Source organism: Lepisosteus oculatus, chromosome 1 (genome assembly GCF_040954835.1).
Source record: "Lepisosteus oculatus isolate fLepOcu1 chromosome 1, fLepOcu1.hap2, whole genome shotgun sequence".
In the NCBI taxonomy this organism is placed as follows: domain Eukaryota; kingdom Metazoa; phylum Chordata; class Actinopteri; order Semionotiformes; family Lepisosteidae; genus Lepisosteus; species Lepisosteus oculatus.
The window spans coordinates 60173535-60197527 of NC_090696.1; the positions used below are offsets into that span (position 1 = coordinate 60173535).

General features: G+C 38.5%; 2 protein-coding genes across 2 annotated transcripts; one reads left to right on the plus strand and one right to left on the minus strand.

The window, feature by feature from the left end:
- Nucleotides 1–402: 402 nt before the first annotated feature.
- On the minus strand, nucleotides 403–4438 carry pomk (protein O-mannose kinase). The gene is made up of 3 exons (XM_006629854.3): nucleotides 4320–4438; nucleotides 2368–2662; nucleotides 403–1223 (listed from the first exon to the last, which is right to left on the minus strand). The coding sequence occupies exons 2-3, from the start codon at nucleotides 2629–2631 to the stop codon at nucleotides 450–452; spliced, it is 1038 nt and encodes a 345-aa protein (XP_006629917.2). The 5' UTR covers nucleotides 2632–2662; nucleotides 4320–4438; the 3' UTR covers nucleotides 403–449.
- Nucleotides 4439–5560: 1122 nt separating this feature from the next.
- On the plus strand, nucleotides 5561–17558 carry LOC102694737 (glutathione S-transferase P-like). The gene is made up of 8 exons (XM_015345193.2): nucleotides 5561–5622; nucleotides 5721–5849; nucleotides 13816–13851; nucleotides 14908–15014; nucleotides 15854–15941; nucleotides 16144–16247; nucleotides 16997–17098; nucleotides 17370–17558. Exons 2-8 carry the CDS (start codon nucleotides 5825–5827, stop codon nucleotides 17556–17558), a joined length of 651 nt encoding a protein of 216 aa, XP_015200679.2. The 5' UTR covers nucleotides 5561–5622; nucleotides 5721–5824.
- The last annotated feature ends 6435 nt before the right edge of the window (nucleotides 17559–23993 follow it).

Here is a 23993-nt window from a genome sequence, read left to right on the forward strand (position 1 = left end):
CTGTTTTTTGATATGGGTTTCTCCTTACAGATTTTTTTGTACAGCTTGAAGGTATTCTGTTATTTCTGTCCAAAACATTCTTATTCACTTACACTAATAATCTGTTGAACAGTGGGCGGACTATAAACAGCTAGGAATACATCAGCCCTACAGTTATGGATAGTGACATTGTCAGCATAAAGGTTTAAAGGTTTGGCTACTGAGGGGCTAGAAGCAAAATTCACTATTTTAGTCCATTATTGCATTTTTGCACATTATTTGGTAAGAAAAAAGTCCTATTACCATATAATGCACAGACATCTGTGCCTTATTATAAAGGTGCATATAGTGTTCTCTAAATGGTATAACAACACAGTTATACTTTTGTATAAAAGTGATATAAAACAAGCATGCCTGAAACCATTATTCATTTTGGGGTAGATCCTTTAATACAATTAAGAAAAATGCTTTCACAACATATCCCTTGAGTGAGGAGTGGGGCTGTCCTTAATCATGGCAGCAAAAACTGTTCTGTACACTTTGAGAACCTCCTGGGCTGAAGGTCTCTGGGAGGGGTCTCTATTTTTGCAAGCGGCATGCGTATCGAAGAGGTGAAAGTGGACCACATCGCTGCCCTCCACCTGCCCCAGCAGGAACCTCACCACATCAGGTATCTTCCAGATATCCGTCTTCTCGTCATAACCAGGCATGAGCCCGTCTGTGAACTGCAGCTCCTCCCCATGAGGCCACAGCTGCTCGGGGGCCACAAACTCGCCCAGGAGCTCTCGGGGGCCACACTTCGCCAGTATGTTGGCGTCATGGTCCACGAGAGGCAGAGCATCCAGGTCATTGGCCACCAGGTGGAAATCGGTGGTCAGGAGGTACTGGGACAAAGTCTTTCCCAGGTCATTGGAATCGCACATCACACGCACCCCCACGGGGCTGTTGTGCAGAAAAGCCTGGATTTCGACGTATTCTATCGCCAGCCGGAAGCGGTTCTGCCAGGTGTTGACGTTGGAGTACTTTTCCAGGTTTAACACGGCGTTGAGGTTGAGGAGGGACCCCAGTGGCTGGTACTCGGTGACGATGGCATGGTTGTCCAGACAGAAGCCCACCAAAGTGACCACATAGGGGCTCTGCAGGGCTTTTAGCATCTCTAGTCCATGTAGGAAGTCCTCCCGGTAATCCAGAGAAGATAACTTGGAGAGGGCGACTTTGTGACCCTTCCACTCTGACAAGAACACCTCGAGAAGAGACAGGAAGATTTTATTTGAGGGACCCGTAGAAAAACACATTTGATTTTAGCAAACAATTCGTTTTCCCCTTTACTCTCTAATTTAGAAAAAGAACAATAAACCTCTTCAGTGTTTCAACCCTTGTAACAACAAAAAATGCACAAACATAAGAAAAGTCCTCACTGCTGTGATCTTAATCCACTGATACATCAACGGCTTCGAACAGGTGATGTCTGCCTTTGCCTGTGCTGTCACACGGTGATCATGGGGCCTTTACAAAATCAAGGGGCTCAAGGACAGAATTATTGCTTAGCAAACATGTAACCACTGTCCTACGTAACTGAAGCACGGCAGTACTCTGTACACGACTGAACTTTGACATTTCATTTTTAACTCGAAAGAAAATCTTCCTTGAGAAAAGACCTCAAAAAGGCAATAAAAGTTAATAAATCATTCCAGAAAAGGCTGAATGGAGGTCCTTAGTTTCAAACTCTTGTAATTACACAATTTTACTTGGGTCTCTAATTACGGTAGTCAGAACGTGTGTAAGATATACTGAATTAAATTATCACAAATATAACTGCTTCAGTCATTTTGTTTTGTTTTTCCTTAACTTACAAACTACTATAGATGTATATTCACTCAGGCTGATGTAAAACCTGCAATTCTCAGTATTTGAACAAAGACACTCATCCCTGCTTCACTCAAACCACAAAGAAGAAAAAGTTCTAATTACTCTTACTAGCTAAGCTATTTAGTAAAGCTATTTATCAAGCTAGTTTTTTTTCCTAGTTTTGACTCGAACCATTAAGATGCTAAAATTAAGAACATTGTATTTCATAGCTTTCCTGCCCCAACCCCTTATTATGAACTAATTTCTTTTACATTTTAATCCTGTGTTAAAACTGAAGAGCACATCATCGAGTCTCTTTCTACAGACACCCAGGTTAATCAATATTAAAGACTCAAACTACTCTATGCATCGGTTTTGTGCACGTTGTCAAAAAACAAAACTGAGCTAAAAAGGAGAAGCACACAAGAGGGCACAGTGAGTGAACCCCAGCTTGTGGGAGGGCCTCGGGCCCTACTCATTAAGAGAACAGGAAGCAGAGAACAGTGGCTCGTTCCTTGGGAAAAGAAAGGGAAGTGTCACCTGCTTGACCGCCCCTTGGCTGATCATCTTGAGCTTCCGCACTTCCTTGAGCACAGCCTCGCACTGAAGCCATGGCGAGCAGTTCCTCATGGCCCCTATCCTGAAGTGGCCAGGAGGGCAGTCCCCGTACAGGTGCTCATGCAGGTTGCTGCCCTGGTATAGTGAGTCCAGGTAGAGGTAGATGAGGACGTTGGCACACAGCAGAGCGCCAAGACAGATGAGCACCGCTGGCACCCCCCCATGAGAGCCGCCACCCTTGACCATGGTTTCATCTTCCTGTGCTGGAGGCCGAAACCTGCAGAGACATTCCACCACGTCAGCTACACTATGCATTTCGACGGCAGCAGCTGGAAGTCCTGCTTGTCTGTTGGATCACATTAACTAGGCCATCCTATCCATCTCAGATCAACACACCTGACAAAACTAAGGGAAGCTTGCCCTGTGGTCTTGCAGGTCCTAATGCCCCAGTATAGTGACGAGGACACTATACTGTAAAAATGGCGCCATCCTTTGCATGAGACGTAAAACCGAGGTCCTCTATGTGGTCTCTGTGGTCATTTAAAATCCCAGAGTAGTGATGTTACCCCAGTGTTCTAGCCAAATATCCCTCTGGTCTTTACCAATCATGGCCTCCTAATGATCCCCATCTATGAACTGGCTTCATCACTCTGTTCTCCTATCCACTGATAGCTGATGTGTGGTGAGAGTACTGGAGCACTATGGCTGCTGTCACATTATCCAGGTGGGTGCTGCACATCGGTGGTGGAGCCCAAATCACCCGTATAGCGCTTGAAGTGTCCAGAAAAGCACAAGTGTAAGGATATTATTATTGTGAGATTATTATAAAACTGACCAAAACACAGAGCTACTCCTGTAAAATTCTTGCAGTGCTCTACTGACATGCTTAAAACACTATGAAATTGATTTTGGCACCCAGTGACCCTTCCTGAATGCATTTCTTCTTTTAATTCACAGTCATTCCAATCAACTAATTCTGTGTCAAAAAGATATGGTGTCTCAAAGAACAAAAGTAATGCTTTCCCTCCTGAATATTTGATTTTGAATACCTCAATACATGAGTGGCTAAAGTAAAAATCATTTTAGGAAGATCTGGTTAAAGTCACTTTACAAGAAGTAAATTAATTTAAAAGCCTGTGTTCAATGATATAGCATTAATACGTTTTAACATTGTTACAATATCTTATTCTCCATTGTACCTTCAGGGCCATTTTTTAAGAGTGAAAGAATGATACCTCAGTCAAAATACTCAGTAAACTCTGAATATCAGTGGTTTTCTTTTAAAAAAGAAGATTAAATGTGAGAACTCTGGAATAATAATCTTGACTGACATGAAATGATCCCAATTCCTTTGGCCTGCTGTGTTTGCCTGATATTCACGATATAAATCGTGCAAACGTTAGTTGATTTAATTGTTAGAACAAGTGTCAGCAACTGGAGATAACATATTAATCCGATTCTCTCTTTCGTTCTTTAAATACAGGGATCTACCGCTTTTGGGTGATTACGCATATTATTATGAAAAAACGTACCTTTTACAGTTCAGAACGTTTTACGATACTATTAAACTAACACATTGTCAATCGAGATTAAAATGAAAAGCCAAATGTTTTAATTTCCACACCTGTGAAAGCATATTGAAGATGCGTAGCATATTACTAGACATTTAAGGCTGACACTGGGTGATTTACAGTGCCTGCAACTGAAATAAAAAGAAATCATTCAAAATTGTGTTCACATGAAGGGCGTACCCGTTTCCCTGAATTCTGTTCCCCCACAAAAACATTACAGAGCATAAGACACAGAAGACGTGCGATGCGAGTGGTTCTGATTTAGCACCGAAAATATGACAGCTTTATTTACACTGTGGTCAAAGAAACAAAAAAAATGTAATTAATTTGTTTTGAAAATTAAAAACATGTACATTTACTTACTTTCATGTAACTCAACGATCCTTGTCTTATAATGCTCTTTGTCTAATCCTTATCAAACAACGCTGCTACACTTTAAAATATCACCTTACTCACAACCTTACAACACCTACTACCCTCTCAACCGGATGCATTAGCCGGAAAAAAAAAAAGGAAAGCGGAAAATACAGCCTCCCCAGATTCGTTTCATCGCCATCTACTGGACATTTCAAGACTAAACCACTCAACTTCTTAAATCCTATCGCTGTTAATAAATTCATTCATTCAAGGATTTCATTCTAAATTTTATTTTTAAATAATCATCCGTATATACACATTTTTGAGATAATGACATACTTGTGTTGAGTAGTTTTATCATAGTTTTACCAGTGAGCCATTTTACCACAAATATTGTTACTCCTTTTTACTGTGGAAAAAAAAAACAGTTAATATTAATTATACAGTGTAAATTATATTTCCTGAATGCCCAATATAGATGACTTTCATTCCCTTGTGGGTAATATCGTTTACCAAAGTAGAGTAACTGTTTGTATAGTTTTACTGTAACTGTAGCTACTAATACATTTACAGTAGTTTAACAGACCTTTCCCTTTCATAATCACTATTTTAATTACTCCAGTTCAAATCATGTATTTTTTTAGGTGAATCAGTTCCAATCAGGTATTATATCACTTTACTGTAGCATATTTACTGTAGATGTATGCAGTAGATTAATTTACATTTTTTTAAAATTTCTGGCTGTATTTAAGCTGTATTCAGTGTGGTAAGGAGGAACAAATTAATATTAATTGCTATAAATGTAGATGTTCTGGGGACTATGGTTTCTATTTTCTAACATACCTATTACATAATATTTTTATAGTTATTGGAAGTGGCAATGGAGGTGTCTAGGGGCAATGTTTAACACCTGGCTAATGAACACTTGCGGTTCTAGGAATCTTCAAAGTGAGAAAGGAGCTGAAGTGTTTACTTAGTTGTGCTGGGTGTGAGACATATTGAACAAAGGAGTTATCTAGTTTACATTGGTTAACTTAGTTCTGGGTAAATGATTCAGCGTTCAATAGTTGGTGAATGCCGGATAAAAACAGGTAGGGTCAGGCTTTAAAAATCCCAGAACATTTCTTGAAAACAGGAGGGGTATTAACCATGTGTCTTGGCCAAATCCTCCCATCCCCGGCCTTTACCAATCACAGCATCTTAATAATCTCCATCTATGAACTGGCTTCATCACTCCGTTCTCCTCTCCACTGATAGCTGCTGTGCAGCGAGCAGATGGGCACACTTTGGCTGATGTCGCATCGTCCAGGTGGGTGCTGCACATTGTTGGTGGTGGTGGGGAGTCCCCATTACATGTACAATTTTAATTATTATAACTTCTTCTTCCTCTCACTGGATATTTTTCAGCAGTATCTTGTAAATCCAGATCTACTGGATCTACTTTACTTGAAGCACCTTACGAAGGATGTGTGCAGTGCCCATTCGTGTGATCTTCTGCACTTTGCCTGCTGATGGATGGCCTGGAAGCAACAAAAGGTTATTATCAAATCCCTTTTTTGAGTGTCCCTAATGACTGGCACAACTCTCGTCTCCACATTCCACATCCTGCTGATCTCAATTTGCAAGTGCTTGTATTTACTCCGTTTCTCCATTTCTTTCATCATGATGTTCGAGTCGTCTGGAATGCCTATATTGTTCAGTAGGCATGTTTTCTCTTTCTTGTCATGCTGCACAATGTCAGGACGGTTTGCTATTATGATTATTATAATGAATGTCTGTAAGTCAGACTCCCCCCTAAAAGGATGTACATATCACTGCACTACTTCCATAAGCCTAGCTGTGATCTGTGCAATCTGTATCAAAATCTTCCTTGGTGTCTGTGTGTGTACCCTTACTCCTTTTGCAGTCCTCGCAAAAAGAAAATCCATCCACCTATCATGTGGTTTGGATAGTTTCAGAATGGAAAAGCACAAGCCAGAAACTCACTCTCTCATCAGCAGGGTCCTCTTGTCGGCACGCCCGTCTCCATTTGGTGGTTTGAACCAAATCTTTGAGCTGACGTTCCCATTAAATGCGACCGAGAATACTCCAACCGGCGGGTTGCTCCGCTTGCTGTCGGGGAGAGAGGAGAACAAAGTAATGTAGCCAATTCATAGAGGGGGATTATTAGGAGGCATAGGAAATTTGGCTAGGACGCCGGGGTTACACCCCTACTCTTTTTGAGAAACACCCTGGGATTTTTAATGACCACAGAGAGTCAGGACCTCAGTTTTACGTCTCGTCCAAAAGATGGCACTTGTTTTCAGTATAGTGTCCCCGTCACTGTACTGGGGCATTAGGACCCACATGGACCACAGGGTGAGCGCCCCCTGCTGGCCTCACTAACACCTCTGCCAGCAGCAACCTTAGTTTTTCCCAGGAGATCTCCCATCCAGGTACTGACAAGGCTCACACCTGCTTAGCTTCAGTGGGCTGCCAATTGTAAGTTGCAGGGTGACATGGGTGCTGCTGGAAGAGGTGTTAGTGGGGCCAGCAGGGGGCGCTCACCCTGTGGTCCACGTGGGTCCTAATGCCCCAGTGTAGTGACAGGGACACTATACTGTAAACAGGTGCCGTCCTTCGGATGAGACGTAAAACCGAGGTCCTGACTCTCTGTGGTCATTAAAAATCCCAGGGCGTTTCTCGAAAAGAGTAGGGGTGTAACCCCGGCGTCCTGGCCAAATTTCCCATTGGCCTTAACCAATCATGGCCTCCTAATAATCCCCATCTATGAATTGGCTTCATTACTCTCTGCTCTCCTCCCCACTAATAGCTGATGTGTGGTGAGCGTTCTGGCGCACTATGGCTGCCGTCGCATCATCCAGGTGGATGCTGCACATTGGTGGTGGTGGAGGGGAGACCCCATTACCTGTAAAGCGCTTTGAGTGGAGTGTCCAGAAAAGCGCTATATAAGTGTAAGCAATTATTATTATTATTATTATTATGGGTGCTGACAAGCCAGAAACTCACTACTTGTACAATAATAAGGACCTTGAACAGGTAATCTACAGTAGTTGTCTTGGATGTTCATCTTGCAGTGAAGCCTGGGAGTGAGAATGCACTCAATTGCACACACATATAGAAGGATTTCAATGCAGATTATTAAACAAGAGGGTGAGATCTGGATTATTTGAAGGGTCAGAATGTGTTAGGTCTTGTGGTGGAAGATGAGACTGTTACTATGACATGACTCCACAGGATTCCCAACAGCTGTCCAGTTCTTCTCATCAAGACCCCTGCCCTTTGTCCCTTGGGCCTACCTGAAAGATGATGGATTGAATCCTGGGTGTAACCACTCATGTCTGAATTGTGCTGTTATAGTATAGAAGGGGACAATTCACATACAGTATGCCACATTGTTGCTGCAGTCACTGTTATGTGAGCACACTATGTTTAGTTTGTACTCACAACATTGTTGTACTAATGTTTTGTATACCATGTTACAGCAAAAATGAGTCTTAACAGTGGGGAGTCATTTTGTGGGAGTTCTGTGATGTAGTGAATAAAGGGCAGACATGTGCCAAACAAGTCTGCTGCCCCTCTCTGCCTATCTGCAGCATAGCTCTTAATGTAAATCTCCAAGACTCCCAGTGGTCCAGTTCCTCTATATCAAAGGACTTTCTGATGTTGTGAGCTTGCATGCTGCTTGTCAGGGCTGTGAAGGTTGGGCTTTGGGACTCGCCTCAGAGAAGCCGATCAAGTCCCAGGTTCATCTGCGCACTCCGTACAGAACAACGGTGTGTCTAGACTGGTCCACAAGATGGTTAGATAACCCTCCATCTGTTGTTGAAGTATTGTTGACTATTGTTATAAGGTGGCAGATGCCTTGTAAAACCATTGCATTGATCTCCTAAAGCAGGTTGTGCAGAAGTAATTTGCCATGGATTACATTACACCATCTGGCATAGGAGCATTCAAAAATCCACTTCACATGGGCGAGCCAAAAGTGATCCCCCCAGCTCTAGTCATACTATTTTTTTGCTGTTGAATTCCTGTCCCTATTCTTCTTCCTTAGACAGGACAGTCACTGTGAAATTATGCTGTATACTGTAACACAATAGGGGTTCAGGCAGGCGCCCACACCCCACACCATCAGGGGCTTGAACCCAGGACTCCTGCGTCACTCAGCAGGGACCCAGCCCGGTGAGCCAAAGAGAGATCTCCCTACAGCCCGGTAGCTGTAGTCCTGCTATCACAGGGAAGGGCGGTGACGTCACCGCTCTGGTAAGCCGGCTCTTACACACCCTGATAGCCGTATGCATTACACTCTCTCCCGCTTAACTCGCCATCCCCGGCAAAGGGCTATCCCACCCCGCTCCTGACACCAATGTAATGCAACAGGGGTTGAGGCTGGCACCCTTACCAGATTAGGTCAGCCCCACACCAACAGTGGCTCGAACCCAGGACTCCCACATCACTCAGCAGGGACACAGCCCAGTAAGCCAAAGAGAGATCTCAGCCCAGGGGCTGTAGTCTTGCTATCACAGGGAAGGGCGACAACGTCACTGCTCTGGTAAGCCGGCTCTTACACACCCTGATGCCCGTATGCGTTACAATACTCTTCACAGATGGTGAAACACAAAGGCAAATGTGTAAATAAACCAGCAACCAGTTTCATTACTTGCAACTGAAACCTTTTGACAGAGTGCAAAGCAATCACTTCACGAATGGGTTTTTAAAAAACCTGTTCTACAGGTCCCACCCCAATGACTTGCACATTCTACATTGTCCAATCTCTAGTCACCAGTCGGACACTAAACTAAATGGTGCTTTAGATGACATGAATACTGCTCCATGGCAGTAGAAATGACAGGCAACAAGTCTCTTTGAGGGAGAACAAAGATGTACAATACAAAAATAAATTCTTCAGGCCTCATAGCTCTTCTCCACTTTTTATTCCTCCTTTGGAAACAGAAATGTTTTAAAATATGGTGTTATTTTTTTAAGGATGGACATTTTTACAAACTAAAATGTACTGTAGTTTTGCCGAAGACAGTAATGTCGGTGACAGAGTCTGCCTGGTAATAATGTACTGTGATTTTGTGTAGCATGTGTGGCACTTGTCTTCCCAAACAATCCCAAAGTGCCTTACGCACAGAAGACGACCCAATTATTCAGTTCAGTAATTAATTGAACTACTCACCTGCGTGATGGGCTGCAGGCCTTCTGCTCCAGAAGGCTGCAGATGATTTGGAAAAGATTAATTTATTCGTCCTCACCTCTGGCCCTGCCAGGCCCAGCCTTGCTGAGGTTCTGAGATCTCACAAAATAAGGTTATACATTGGTGATGGTTGCTATTAAGGCTTAGGCAAATAGTATGCTTATAGTGGTACGTGTTCAGAGCCTTTTAAAACATTTCATTTAAAAAGTGATTGCATTATCTTAGTTGAGTGAAACCATAGCAAAATCATGGAGTAATATTAGGAAGGACAAATGTAAAAAACAGATTAAAACCAACAGCACTCTTAGCATCAATATTTAACCATGCTAAACCTAAGGTAAAAAGACATTTTATCTCTTCAGTAACTGATTCAGAACTCAAAAGTGTGAGCTTATTGAGATATTGAGCTTATTGAAATTAGATAAATTAGTCTATTAGGATATTTCTCTTAAATTATATTTTATCTGAGAGGTTGGGTCTGCTATTCACATTGTTCTTAATCCATTTAGTGTACAGTACCTTGTAAGATATAGAAGAAATAATTACTTCTCCTCATTACCAATGCAAAAACATGCAACACAGTTGCCACTGTTATTTCAGCTATCATGTGAAGCTCTCAAATTTCTAACTGATACTTTATCATATCATTACTTTATCATTACCCTCTCACAGTTAATTAGAAAACGTATTGTTATTAAAAATCCTTAAGAATGAAAAGAAATTGAAATCATGATTTTCATCTTGCACACGCCTCGGTATTGTTCACTCTCATGGCTGACGTACAGAATATGCTTTGTTTTATTTTCCCACATCTTTTTTACATTTTTACGCTGTGTGTTGAGGGTAAAGGAGCTTGAAACAGGTTTTACAACTTCAGTGCATGACTTGAATTTGCAAAAGGAGTTTGAATCTGGTGATGGGTTCCTTTGCCGATTTGTGTTTTTGGTTTGCATCATCTCTGTCGGCTCCATTCTATAAATCCTACACAGGAAGAAGTCAATGCAAAGAAATGGCAGTAATTGTTTTATAGACATCTCTCAGTATTGGTGTGCTTGCTTGCAGTTCCTAACAGAAACGCACTTGAGTACTTATTAGTCCTTTAAACAAGTGACTTCAAAAGCACTTTTGTCAACATAACACGGTATTACGAAAACACCAAAGAAAATTAATATCAATACAGTATTTAAATTATCTTAAAAACTCTGTGTAAAATAATGCAAATAACCAGACAGGATGGCGTTGTGCTACAAACATTGTCTGGAGAACTCTGGGGGCCAATCAAAGACCCGTTTTGTTGTCTGAGCACAAACAATGCATAAACCCTAAAGACAAAATAATAAGGAGCTTCAGTGCAGGTGAAACAAGGCTCATTATGTTTCATGTTCTGGTTACCATGATTTTACTCCCCTGAGCTCACTAAGACATTCATATGCCCAACATATGGTGTAGTGTTCAGCCTAGTTAGGGATGTCTGTATGTTTCTGAAAGAAAAAAAAAACTCTTTGAATCTAGAGTCCAACTAAGAACTGATGACTAAGAAGTGCTGTTACTTGGAGGTTTTTACAGAAAGAGAGCTTATGGTGTATAATGAGCTGGGCTTGGATGATAATCCAGTTTTTGTTTAGTGATTATCTATTTTTTACTTTTTTGAATATATCAATACTTAAAAATATGTATATTGTATTTAAATCACTGTAGCAAAAAAAATTCTGTGTACTGACACTGATGCTTAAACAAGGCTAGAATTTTTACAGCAGTCTCTTGGGCTGTGTGGATCAGACACACAAGAGGAATGCTTAAGATGTTGGCTTGGATTCACTGAGACAAAACAAATACAGTGACAGTATAGTGACAACCCAGATACCCAACCTAAAATACATAAAGCAGGAGGGCTTTATAGCCCCCGACAAGGTCACCTTGCCTATAACAATAGTCTCCCACAAACTATCCCATTGCACAACACCAACTGGCAGGCCGAGTCAGGAAAAGACTGCTATTTCAGCCAACTTTCTTTTAATAGATGCTGTTAAAAGCCTTGAATACTTTTGAGTACTGTAGGCATGCTTGAGGTGAATTTGGTAATTATTACTTAGCCGTAATAAGATAATTGGTGAAGGGTTGAGTGTCAGATTCTCATATGGTGATAATTAAGTCTGTGTGGTTAATAAAGATCTTCACAGTGGTAGCAGGTGTTTGGATTTATGGAGAATAAGCTTTGTATGTCCCAGAGGAGTGTATTCTGTAATGAATCTTCTTGACCTTACTTTCACAAGTCATTGTGAGTTGTAATATGCTCAGTCCCTGTCACATTCCAATGGTCTATTATCATAATGTAAGCATAAATCAGCTCTCTAGTACATCTAAGATACTATGTAATTCCACAGAACTCACATTTTTCTCTTCCTGTCAATGACATCTGAGGAATAATTTTTTCATGTTTCTACTCATGTGCCACAATTAAAAGCATTGACCTACAGTACATGCCATATCCATTATCCAAGAAGATAAATGAAAGGTTTTCATTGACTTCAAATACGAAATCTGAGATCATAAGGAAACCACCATCATGTGATTAGTCTGGTATTGATTATTGGTGAGAAGACGGAAGCTCTAAATTTAATGTCTTTGAGAGTTTAATAAACCTTAGCTAATTTCAGATTAGCAGACAAAAAATGTGACTTTAAACCTTGCTCGCTAAGACCTCGGACTATTTCAGTGAAGCCAACATGAGAATGTTTACATAAAGTACACAGACTATCTTCTACCTGAATGACAGTGAAAAATAATTCAATACAGAGAATGGAAATTACATTAATACTGATCCAATAAAAATACAACAGAAACGTTCCAGAAAGAGTTGCAAATTTCAAAGCTCAGCTTAGAAGTAAACATTTATGGGAAATCACACCTGAGTAGTCCAACTCGGGTTGTTGTTTATATTTCAAAAATACAAATTAACCTGGGTAATACGTTCTTTGTGAATCACTACATATGAATGGTCACCAGCGGCTCTGGGATTGAACACCATTTCTTTAGTTTTTTTTTATATTCAAAGTCAAGTCATGTTTATGTTTGTCACAGCAATGTTTGTCATTGTGGAGAATTACACGTTTTTTTCAGATGTTACACCACAGAACATGTCCATTTATGTTATACATTTTTTCAGCATTCATAAATATCATGAAGAATATCCAATTCAATTCTCACTTCTTCTGTTGCTAACTACTCATAAATGTTCACAGCTTCAGTATGTTTGGATTGTAATTCGACCTCATTCATAGACATTCCTCATGAAAAGCCTCTGTATTTGGTACCACCTATACTTAATTCCATTCCTCCTTTTGTTTTCACAAACTATAGGAGTCAGTGTGACTCAGCGGAATGTATAGAAAGATGTCTATAAATACTGTAAGAAGAGGAGCCAGGCTCATTCCACAGTGTGCAGCTAGTATTTCCAGAATGTTCACTAAATAATCTGTATAATAATGTTAATCAATAATATATAAACATAAATACATAATGAATGACATAATAAATAATGAGACCGTTCAAATGATCCTAAATCTACGGGCTATTATCCCTCTCTCTGCAAGATTTGTAAGGGTAGTAGTCTCCCAGCCTACAGTAGGTGTCAAGATGAATGGCTTAATTTCTTCCATGTTACACCCAGGAATAGTAATTGACAACATTTGTTAAAGTAATCTGATTTTACGTTGGCAAAGTCCAAACACAAAAATATTTTTTATCTGAACAGAATATTCATAAAACTAAAGTTTAACAGAGCAGATTTGTAATTTATATTAATATCATTCTCTGTCATTCACAGACTAATACTTAACAGCATTATCATGAACAACAATAATTTTCCAAAATGATACTGATTAATTGCTATGTAATCTACTACAATTTGCTTTGAAGCAAAAAGCCTTTGGCGTGACCATATTGATCTCTCCCAAACTGGGGTCGTGGTTCCTAAATGCAGGGGTGACCCACCTTAAACCAAATCTCATCAGGTCACTGGGGTCCCGCCACTCATATTACAGTACCTCTCCTTCAGCCTGTTACAATGCTACCCACACCTTCACAGACAGATAATGGGAGAGCGTTCAGAAAAGTCCTCTCAAAGGCCTTTGATAATAATAATAATAATAATAATAATAATAATAATAATAATAATAATAATAATAATAATAATAATAATAATAATAATAATACCTTTATCCATCACTTAAGGAGTTGCTCCTTTTTTATCCTGTGACAAAAGAAAATAGGGACTAACTTTTTTCTCTAATCTCATTGCAGTGGCACCCTACACAATTACATATTTCCCTTGCAGAGGTAAGTAAATCAGTAATATCATAGAATCAGATCAGTAATAATGTAATTATTACTGATCTGTAATAATAGTAATTAGCTACACTAAACTTAGCTACACTTCCAGTTGTGCCAAGGAATTATTTTTTTTATTAAAAACACAAGGCAAGCAGGGAAGGTTTTAATTATACAACTGAAAAGGCTCTCAGATACAAAGGTGGATCGTTCTGGTTCACTCTGTAGATTGATCCAGTCATTAGTAGCAACATATTGAAAGCATCTGCACTCAAACACTGTATTTACACAAATTCAGTTTTCTGAAACGAACATATATTAGATTGTAGAGAACAGCGACAATTTATCAAGATATGAAAGAGTTCCACAATTAACAGTGTCTAAATCAATTTAAACCAGCGAAGCATCCATCTATGGAGCATTTCCATCCATGGAAGGAGTGCCAATAAATCAAAGAAGAATGATCACAATGATGAGTGCTATGGGCTCCATTAGTGATAAATCTACTGGCAGAATGGTATAACACATGAGGTTTTCCAAGAAGAGTCATACAGGCCATTACATACAAAACATCACCATAGTACAGGGCAGGAAGCAAAGATTTTGGAAAAAGTGTATACCTAGAGGAACATGTCAAAACAAGAATTGTTGTGACAAAGGAAACCAGGTTTAGACTTCTCTTAGCTTGTAATTCTTCAGTACAAATTTTGAAAGGTAAAGCACTGTCCAAACAGATGCCTTGATGTTTATAACCATGACTTGCTCCCACTTTTTTTTTTCTTAAAGTAAATATTTGGTGATTGTTATGGAAAAAACACACTTTGAATTATTTGTATGGTTATTTTTCCCAGCACTGAGTAGAAGATGCAGTTTTCAGAACACCTGTTAAATTTTATTGAATCAACAACCACTTTTACTCATAGTATCTCAGTGGAATGTTTTACAAATTATGTCTCTTAGCCTAGACGTAAATGGGGCTTTTTTTATAATTCTAACAGAACACCATCTTCTCAAGATACTGTAGTCTTTTCTAGATTTTTAAAATGGCTACCTATGTTGTGACAGGGCGCTGTGAGGCACTGAGGATTTTGCTTGCCGACCAAGGCCAGCCCTGGAAGGAAATTGTGGTTACTATGCAGGAATGGATGAAGGGAGACCTGAAAGCCAGCTGTGTGAGTTATGAGTACAGAGCTTATAAACTAAGGGAAACCGTTCAGCCTTGTTTGTCTGTTTCTTGTTGTTTCATCAGGGAGAAGATGCAGAGAAAGGATTTTGGATCCAAAGCATGGTTCAAAGTTGTTTTAGCATCACACAAAACAGGACCACCTATTGATCATTAATCTCACCCTGTGAACAGATACTCCCTCTACTCCCCCTTACCTTCTTCATATTTAATTTCCCTCATCTCCAAGATGTCACCTTTCCTTTCAAACTGAGGTGACGCCCACCTCAATTCCTGGGGTTTGACAGGATCATCGAGTTATCATTACATACGCTCTCTAACTTAATTGGTATAATTAGGGAAAATAACATTTCTGTTAAGGTCATAAAATATATGCATTGTATCTTGATCAAGTGCATGAAAATAATAATAATACCCCAATTATCTATTAATTTAATCAATAAATTAGGTGAATATAGATTTTAAATTGTTGTGCTCAAATGCTGCAGAAACATTTTATTAGGTTCGAGTCCATAATAGTGTAATCAAGATGAGCTGAGCTTGAATAGTCAGTCCTTCATCAAATATCAATGGCTATGTATCACAAACCTATAAGACTGTCTTTGTAAACTCTACTAATAAAACCAATATAATAAAACATGTTAATGATCTCAAATATAATAAAACATTAAATGCATTGTTCCAGGGCTTTGAAATACTTTTTCTAGCTGAGTGACCTGATTACTCTCATTTCACCTTTTGACTTTCAATTTACCATTTGATTCCGTATTTAACTTTCATTTCAATTATGTCTGTTAATGATAGAATTTTAAATAATTCATTTTTCAGCTGTTTGGCCAATTACCTAAATTTGAAGATGGAGATTTTGTCTTGTACCAGTCCAACACCCTGTTGAGATATCTGGGACGAAAACATGGTATGAGCTCAACTTTATTTTCTACACTCACTTTTTCACTCACTAATATTTGAGTACTTTTCTTTTCTTCTTTAATTAATTATATATATGAAATGCCTGCTCATATGCAGGTTAAATTCTTTTTGGCACTATTTTACTATAAGTTTGTATTTGTGAGTTTTCATTCCTAATAGCAATCATCTTTTTTCTCTTTGTGGTTCAGGAGCTTACGGAAAAGATGACAAGCAGGCTTCTCTCATTGATATGATGAATGATTCTGTTGAAGACATGCGTCTCAAGTACATGCGATTGATCTACCAGGAATATGTAAGTATATTAATGCAGACAAAACTATATTAGATGCTTTCCAGATTTCACAATTTTTTGTTCCTGAAGGCCTACAGTATATGCCCTAAGTCATGTATTTATACTTTTTATGTGAAAACTATCTTTATCTGGGATTCTCTTAGGGTAGTACTATGGTGTAATGGTAAGCAAGGTTGTCTTGCAGTCGTGGAGTCCCAGATTCAATTTCTGAGGTGCTAAAGTATCTGTGTGGATTTTGTAAGTTCTCCCTTTGTTTGTATTGGTTTACTGTGGGTGCTCTGGTTTCCTCCCGCAGTCCAAACACATTGACTCCTGGGAAAACTGGCCTGGTATGAGTGTGTGAGTGATTGGCTGTGTGTGTCCAGTAATGGAGTGGTGTATCCTGCCTTGTGCCCAAAACCTAAGAAAGTAATTTGCTGGGATAGCCTTTGGTTCTCATGTAACCATGAATTTGATGAAGGATTTAGAAAATAGATGGGATTCTTTTAGTGGAGATTAAGAGAATGAAGAACATTTAAGGGAAATGTATATATATATATTTTAAACGTTTGAGGTATTAAGGAACAAAACATGGTTTCAGGATTGATAGTCATTAATGTGATAGTCCAAGTCTAACTGTTAGGCTGCTACACATAATCTTAATGGGACAGATGTTTTTCCAAAATCAAGAAATGCACTATGTATTCTGTTCTCATTGGTGTTATTTGTGTAACCACATTGATGTGGTCCTCTTTTACTCTTGATTTAAGGAGACTGGTAAGGAAAAGTACATTAAAGACCTGCCCAATGATCTCTCCAAATTTGAGAAGATCCTGTCCAACAATAAGGGAGGATTTCTAGTTGGTAAGCAGGTACTGTAATTAGTCTTGCTTCACATTCTTGTGTTGTGTTTTAGATCCTGTTTACATATTCAAGAAACAATATGAAATACACAATACATGAAGGTTGTGCTTACGTGTGCTAATACTAAATCCCTTTCTACTTACTGTAGTTTTCTTTAAAAAAAGAGTGGCTTATTAAAAACACATTACATTTGCCCATAAAAACATTTTTAAATGTCAACATTTGCTTACAAAGCAAGGTTGCAGTTAATGCTATGCTAATTCTCTGTTTATGTGCTAGATTTCCTATGTGGATTACAATTTCATGGATCTGCTGCAGAATCTCCAGGTCCTTTCATCAAATTGTCTGGATTCCTTCCCCTCTCTGAAGAGCTATGTGGAGCGTCTTTCTTCCCGTCCCAAAATCAAGGCCTATCTGGAGTCTGATGAGCACAAGAGGCGGCCCATCAATGCCAATGGCAAGCAGTGATGATCCTGACAGCTACAAGCAAACCACAATATATTATTTCAATTTGAATATGATAGCAGAACAATCTTAAACATACTGTTCTATGTATATTTTCTAGTGAAAATAAATGGCATATGAGTCATATAATGTTTGTTGTTCTGTCCTAGAGCTCTGAATGTAAGCCAGACCTGCACTTCTTAAAACCTTCTTAAAGCATAGTTTTAGTTGGTTCTGATGAGTTTGTGTATAGTCCTAATAGAGCTGATTAATTAGTTTGTTGCCTCTTGCTTAACACATCCTGTAATTTTTGCTTCTTTCCCACCATATCTTACTTATAACTGCCACACACATGAGTGCCTATAGCCAAAGAGAAAACAGCATTTCTTCTTTTTGTTTGCTGACAGCCCAGAGCTTGTTGTTTTGTCTGCTCATGGCAGCTGTCTGTCTGATAAAACGAACAGCCGCTCACCAAAAAACTTACTATATTTAAAAATCTATATTCTTCCTTATACAGACAGATTTGGTTGAAAGGAGTTAAACCTTGGATTGGCACTGGAAATTCCTCTAATGTTGAATATATATATAGGTATAAGACGATTAGTGTGGAAAAAAGTGATTGTAACTCTTTAGAATAGTAATTAAGATGTGGAGGTACAGTAGCATTTATTGTACTTTAGGAACCTGTCTTGCCACTATGGAATGGAATAGTCATCTAGTCATCTATCATTTTCCAATTTGAGGTCACAGGGTAGCCAGAGTCTATCTGTTGTGTAAAACTGGGGCAAAGGCAGGGTACAGTCTGGACGGGTCACAAGTCCATCACAGGGCAGACAGATGCACACACTCAGACCAGAACCAATTTTCCCACAAGCCAATTAACCAACTAATTAACCAAGGCAGTAATAATAACCACTGCTAACAACTGTACCACCATGCTGCCCTGGATTTGTCATATTAGAGTCATTTTAATGGATATGCTTTAACACTTTCTCAAGCATGAATTTTCTGATATATTTAATATATTTGGAATACTTTTATTTTCAGTGTTTTAATGGGGGTGTTCCTTTTGTCTAACATGTGGCAGGCATGCCGACATTTGATACTTATTTGCCAGAAGGTGTGTGTACATTAGGGCAATTTTTGCTGGAGATGAGCAACATATTTAAAGCAAGCGCAAAATGAAAAATACACGCAATAATGTATCATTTTGAATATCCTGTAATAGACAATTGTATGATGTTGTTTTGGTATTCTACCTCGCATGTAGCAACTTTGTGCAGTATACAGTATGTACATGCTATTTATATGGGCTAAGGGATCACTGCTTTTAAAACATTAAAGAAACATTATTAAAGAATTTAAACCTTTACTTGATATACAGTATATAGCTAATCTCTTTCCTGTCCCAGTATTTTAACAATATATTGAGTATAGCTAATTATAATGAATGAACGGCAAAGCTCCAAAGAAAGCAACAGAAAAAATAATAAATGGGGCTATAAATTACACATCCAACAGTACTGGTAATAAGCATGTTCATTACTGCCGTGAAGAAGTAGAGTAGCATAAATGTTAGCTTTTCATTGCATTTATTAATGATTATTGTTTTTCCAGGGAGTAAATGTTCATTATTAACTTATAAACAATTCCCATAAAACCATGCTCAACTCATATTCAACAAAAACTCTGAAGTTCAAAAAAAAGTAAATGAAAAAATGCTCACAAAATAAATACTAGTCAAAATTACTAGTGAAATTTATAATCAAAATGTAAAATAAAAACAGTGCACTGGAAAGGGTCAGTAACTTCAAATTCCTTGGCGTCCATATTCCCGAGGACCTCACATGGTCTCTCAACGCCACCTGTCTGATCAAGAAAGCGCAACAGCGCCTGTACTTCCTAAGACGGTTGAAGAAGGCTAAGATATGTCCCCACATCCTCACTAACTTTTACAGATGCACTACAGAAAGCACACTGACAGGTTGAATCACAGTGTGGGATGGCAGCTGCAGGATTGCTGACTGCAAAGCCCTACAGCAGGTGGTGAAAACTGCCCATTCCATCACTGGGGTTGCCCTCCCATCCATACAGGACATTTATGAGAGACTGCAAAGGAACAAGTAATAGGTTTATTCCATGCTGAAAAAAAGAAGAAAGAGAGCACAACGTTTCGGCCGTGGAGCCTTCTTCAGGTCAAGGTGACACCTGAAGGTGTTGACACCTGAAGAAGGCTCCACGGCCGAAACGTTGTGTTCTCTTTCTTCTTTTTTTCAGCATGGAATAAACCTATTACTTGTTCCTTTGCAGCCTACGCATGCTGACGCAGCTACCCACCTGAACTATTTATGAGAGACGGTGCTTGAGGAAAGCTCTAAGCATCATCAAAGACCCCACACACCCCAGCTACAGACTGTTTGACCCTCTACCATCTGGAAAACAGTACTGGAGCATTTGGGACCAGACTACCAGACTCAGAGACAATTTTTACCCCCGCACTATCAAACTATTAAACTCCCAGCCTCTCTCACCTATGATCTGAACCTCACAGTGCCTTCTTTCTTACCAAAAACTCACACACACATAAAGTACAGCACAATAGGGGTTGTCAGTCTTGGTCCAGCATTGTATCTACAGAAATTGCATGCTAACTGCAATTTTGGAGTTTGGCTACAACATCATTTGGCCTAATCTGCAATTATCAGATTGAAATATGTGAAGCTGCACAGGGCTGAGAATTCTGTGTCTCCACAGAAAAGCATAATGAATAGACAATGACTTCTTTGTGTGTTCCTCATTCTGTGTCCTGGAAACACACAGCAGGAGGTGGTCGGGGAGTGAGAGTCTGTAAATGCAGGGTGATTATGTGATATTATTTGCAGTGGGGTGCAAATAACTCCACAGTAGCACTGCCTGGTGGTGTGCTGACTACATGAAGGATTTAACTCTATAACTATTATAATTAATGAATACTATATAATTAAATATGATAAAACTTGTCCGTGCATTATAATATATAAAGCACATACAGTACTGTATAGGCAAGGCCGACAGTATTGGCGACACTATCTAAATCACCTGTTTCCAGCTCTTTAACCATTGCTAAATTTTAAATTTCCATTACAAACCAATAGGATTGTAATTGAAGAAAGTGGGTATTCCCTTACCAGGAAGGACTGCCTATCTGGTAACGGGTGGATGGACAAATGGATGAAATAATGTAAAGTGTGCTTATAATATTAGACTCTTTGAGCAGCTTTACCATGAAAGTTGTACACTCTGGAAGAAAACAAAAAACGTACCTGTGCAGAAACATGTTGTTTCATTACTTGCAGTTTTCCAGTTCATTATCATCATCTTGTCCGTTTTCTCTTCATTCATTGTTCATTGTACTGTATTTGTATTTCTTTAATATTTTCATATTCAGTATATATAGTGCAATTAAGACTCTGATTTAACATACTGCAAAGTTCACCCCATTGAATAACATGACCTTCACAACATTGTCATGACGTTTGCGAAACCACCAGAGAGACAATATGGTTCTGATGTCCAGAAATGTCACAGATTTATATTTGCGTCTTGGCTTAAGTCAGTTAAAATCAGTAACTGACCAGCTGTGCTGGTTCTCTTCTGATCCCTTGCATGTTCTGCATGAAGAGTATAAACTCGTGGGAATTATTTTAACACATGCTCAATCAAATTATTCAATAAATGTGTTCCCAATAAAGCAGTAATGGTTTATGGGGAAATGCACATCAGTGGAGTATGTGAATGAAGGGGAAATGTGAAATTATATGCACATAGTGTAATTGTGGTAGGAGTAAATTTCAGGGGTTCTGGTGTACAGTAGTTGTGTGGATTCCTGTAGGAGTGGTGTGAAATGAATGCATACGGTATACACAGATGTCATGTAATGGCATATTTATTTGTAACATAATGTTTACTTATTATGTTTTGTAAGTTTCTGTGTGTAAAACAGATTTAATACATGACAACTCTCTGAGAAATCAGACAATTAAGCATTATTGAATTACATAAAATAACTCAATTTTATGACAATTTCAAGACAATTCTGATCACAGTACAGTTTCTATGTTGAAAGACAAAGCTGAACTACAGTAGATTTTTCTTTTGCCTGAGCAACGTTTTCCACTGTTGAACTGGGAAAAAATGATAAATGGTAGATTTTTTACTTATACTGTACATATTTACAATAATGTATATTTCACATTGATTGTCAACTTAGTTCTTGATGGTGTTTGTACTGTATATGAATAAATATAGTCAAACAAAACTACAATGGAGCAATGTACAATGTACAGAGAATGTGTCTATAATAACTATTATTTAACATTACATTATAATGTTCACCAGACATTATACAATTGTTGAATTCACAGGTGCTCTGTAAACTGTATAAAAGACACAAAAATAAGAAAACTTGTGTTTGATCCAAGAGTCTCTTTTATTGCCACAGCACCTTCACACCTATGATTAGCCTTTATGAATCAGCATTCTTCAGTTTAGAGTTTAGAAATACTGTTGTCATGGTCACATGTCTCTTATATGGTTAGGGTCTCAATTGGCATTGTGGTTCTGAGGTCAAACTCAAAAGAGTTGAATGTTACCTGGTAAGACGCATGGATACTCCTGATTTCCCCCAACCACAGATATCTTACAATGATGAAGTGCCATAGTTTTTCAAATAACACCAATGTGTTTAATTTTTGCTTTGCTGTTTCTTGGCCTTCAAGTTATTCTGTGAGTGTCTATAATGAGATGACTGATTGAACTGAGAAACTAAATTAACTATATGCCTGCTTTTTAAAAATGCCACTAGAGCCTAACGTGACTACACACCAACGTTTACTGGAGGACTGTAACATTAGTAATAAAACAAAATGAAACACTTTATTGTGAATGGTAAATTAAAAACTGAAGACTGTCTCTTTAAACTACATTCAAATAAACGGAGCAGACAAACAAACCATGTCAAATGAATTACAACACATTTAACAGTCCTTGCTCCTGAGCAGGTTCAAGATATAAAGTTCAACTCTGCATTGTTGGTTGGCATTAATGATTTATAGACTGAAGCAAAAGTTAAATATAACTTTCTTATCCACCTCTGAAGTTTTCTCTATAGAGGCCTCGTTCAGACATTCTTTCTAGATTATTCCAGATATTCATAATGAATTGGTCTAATTTAATCAACTATTAAGTAATTTGCAGTTCTCAAGCCTCAGAATCTTATAGAACTACAAGCTACAGTATTTGTTCAAATTCCAGAATGTGAAAGTGGAGACTTAATAATAATAATAATAATTGCTTACACTTATATAGCGCTTTTCTGGACACTCCACTCAAAGCGCTTTACAGGTAATGGGGACTCCCCTCCACCACCACCAATGTGCAGCATCCACCTGGATGATGCGACGGCAGCCATAGTGCGCCAGAACGCTCACCACACACCAGCTATCAGTGGGGAGGAGAGCAGAGTAATGAAGCCAATTCATAGAGGGGGATTATTAGGAGGCCATGATGGGGTAAAGGCCAGGGGGGAAATTTGGCCAGGACATTACATTTATGTTACTTACATTTACTTACATTTACTACTTTTATTAAGTAATAAAGTATATGGCACTGATAGTTTTTAGATGATTAACTTTAATTTGTATACAGCATATATCTAGCGTAGTTAGTGTCTAAGTGTTACTTTGGTTGTTTGCTAATAAATTTTCATTTTTCATTTTCATTAAGTAAAGACTCTTGCATGCTTGGGAACTTAAGAACATAAAGTGTCCGTTTTAACTCATTGTTTTAGGAAAAGTCTCACCATTTGCACAATAAATCCTTAAAGCTCAGTTGGAAACATAATTCTTTTGATAGAGTTCTGTATTTTAAAAAAATAAAAATCAACTGAGAATTTCTTATTTAGTTATTAATGACATTTAGAATATGGGTAACTTTCTGAATTGAAATACAGTATATTTCATACATATTTACATATACTACTCAATATGTGAATAGTCACTTCATTAAAAAGCAAGCTTTATTATTTAAAATTTATTTTGGACATCCTTATTAATGTTTGTGTATGTGGTGAGGGGTGTTGCATTTGACAAAATCACTGTTGAAAACAAAATCTGATTCTTCATCATCATTATCTCATGAGACTTCCATCAGAGCATTTGTATATATATTATACTCCGGAGAATATACTGAATGAAAAGTCATGAAAGGACTGATTTGACAAAGAACTGATAAAATATACTACTAAATTTGATTGCCAAAATGCCTGATATAAGTTCAGGTGTAAGAGCTGTCAAAGAAGTATTTTCTGATATAAGCCACTTTTGCAGGAAAATTACAGTATCCTCCGTTGCAGTTTCTCTGCAGTGGGACACCGGTTCCTAAATGCGGTTTTAAATGCAAACATTTGTGCATTTCTCATTG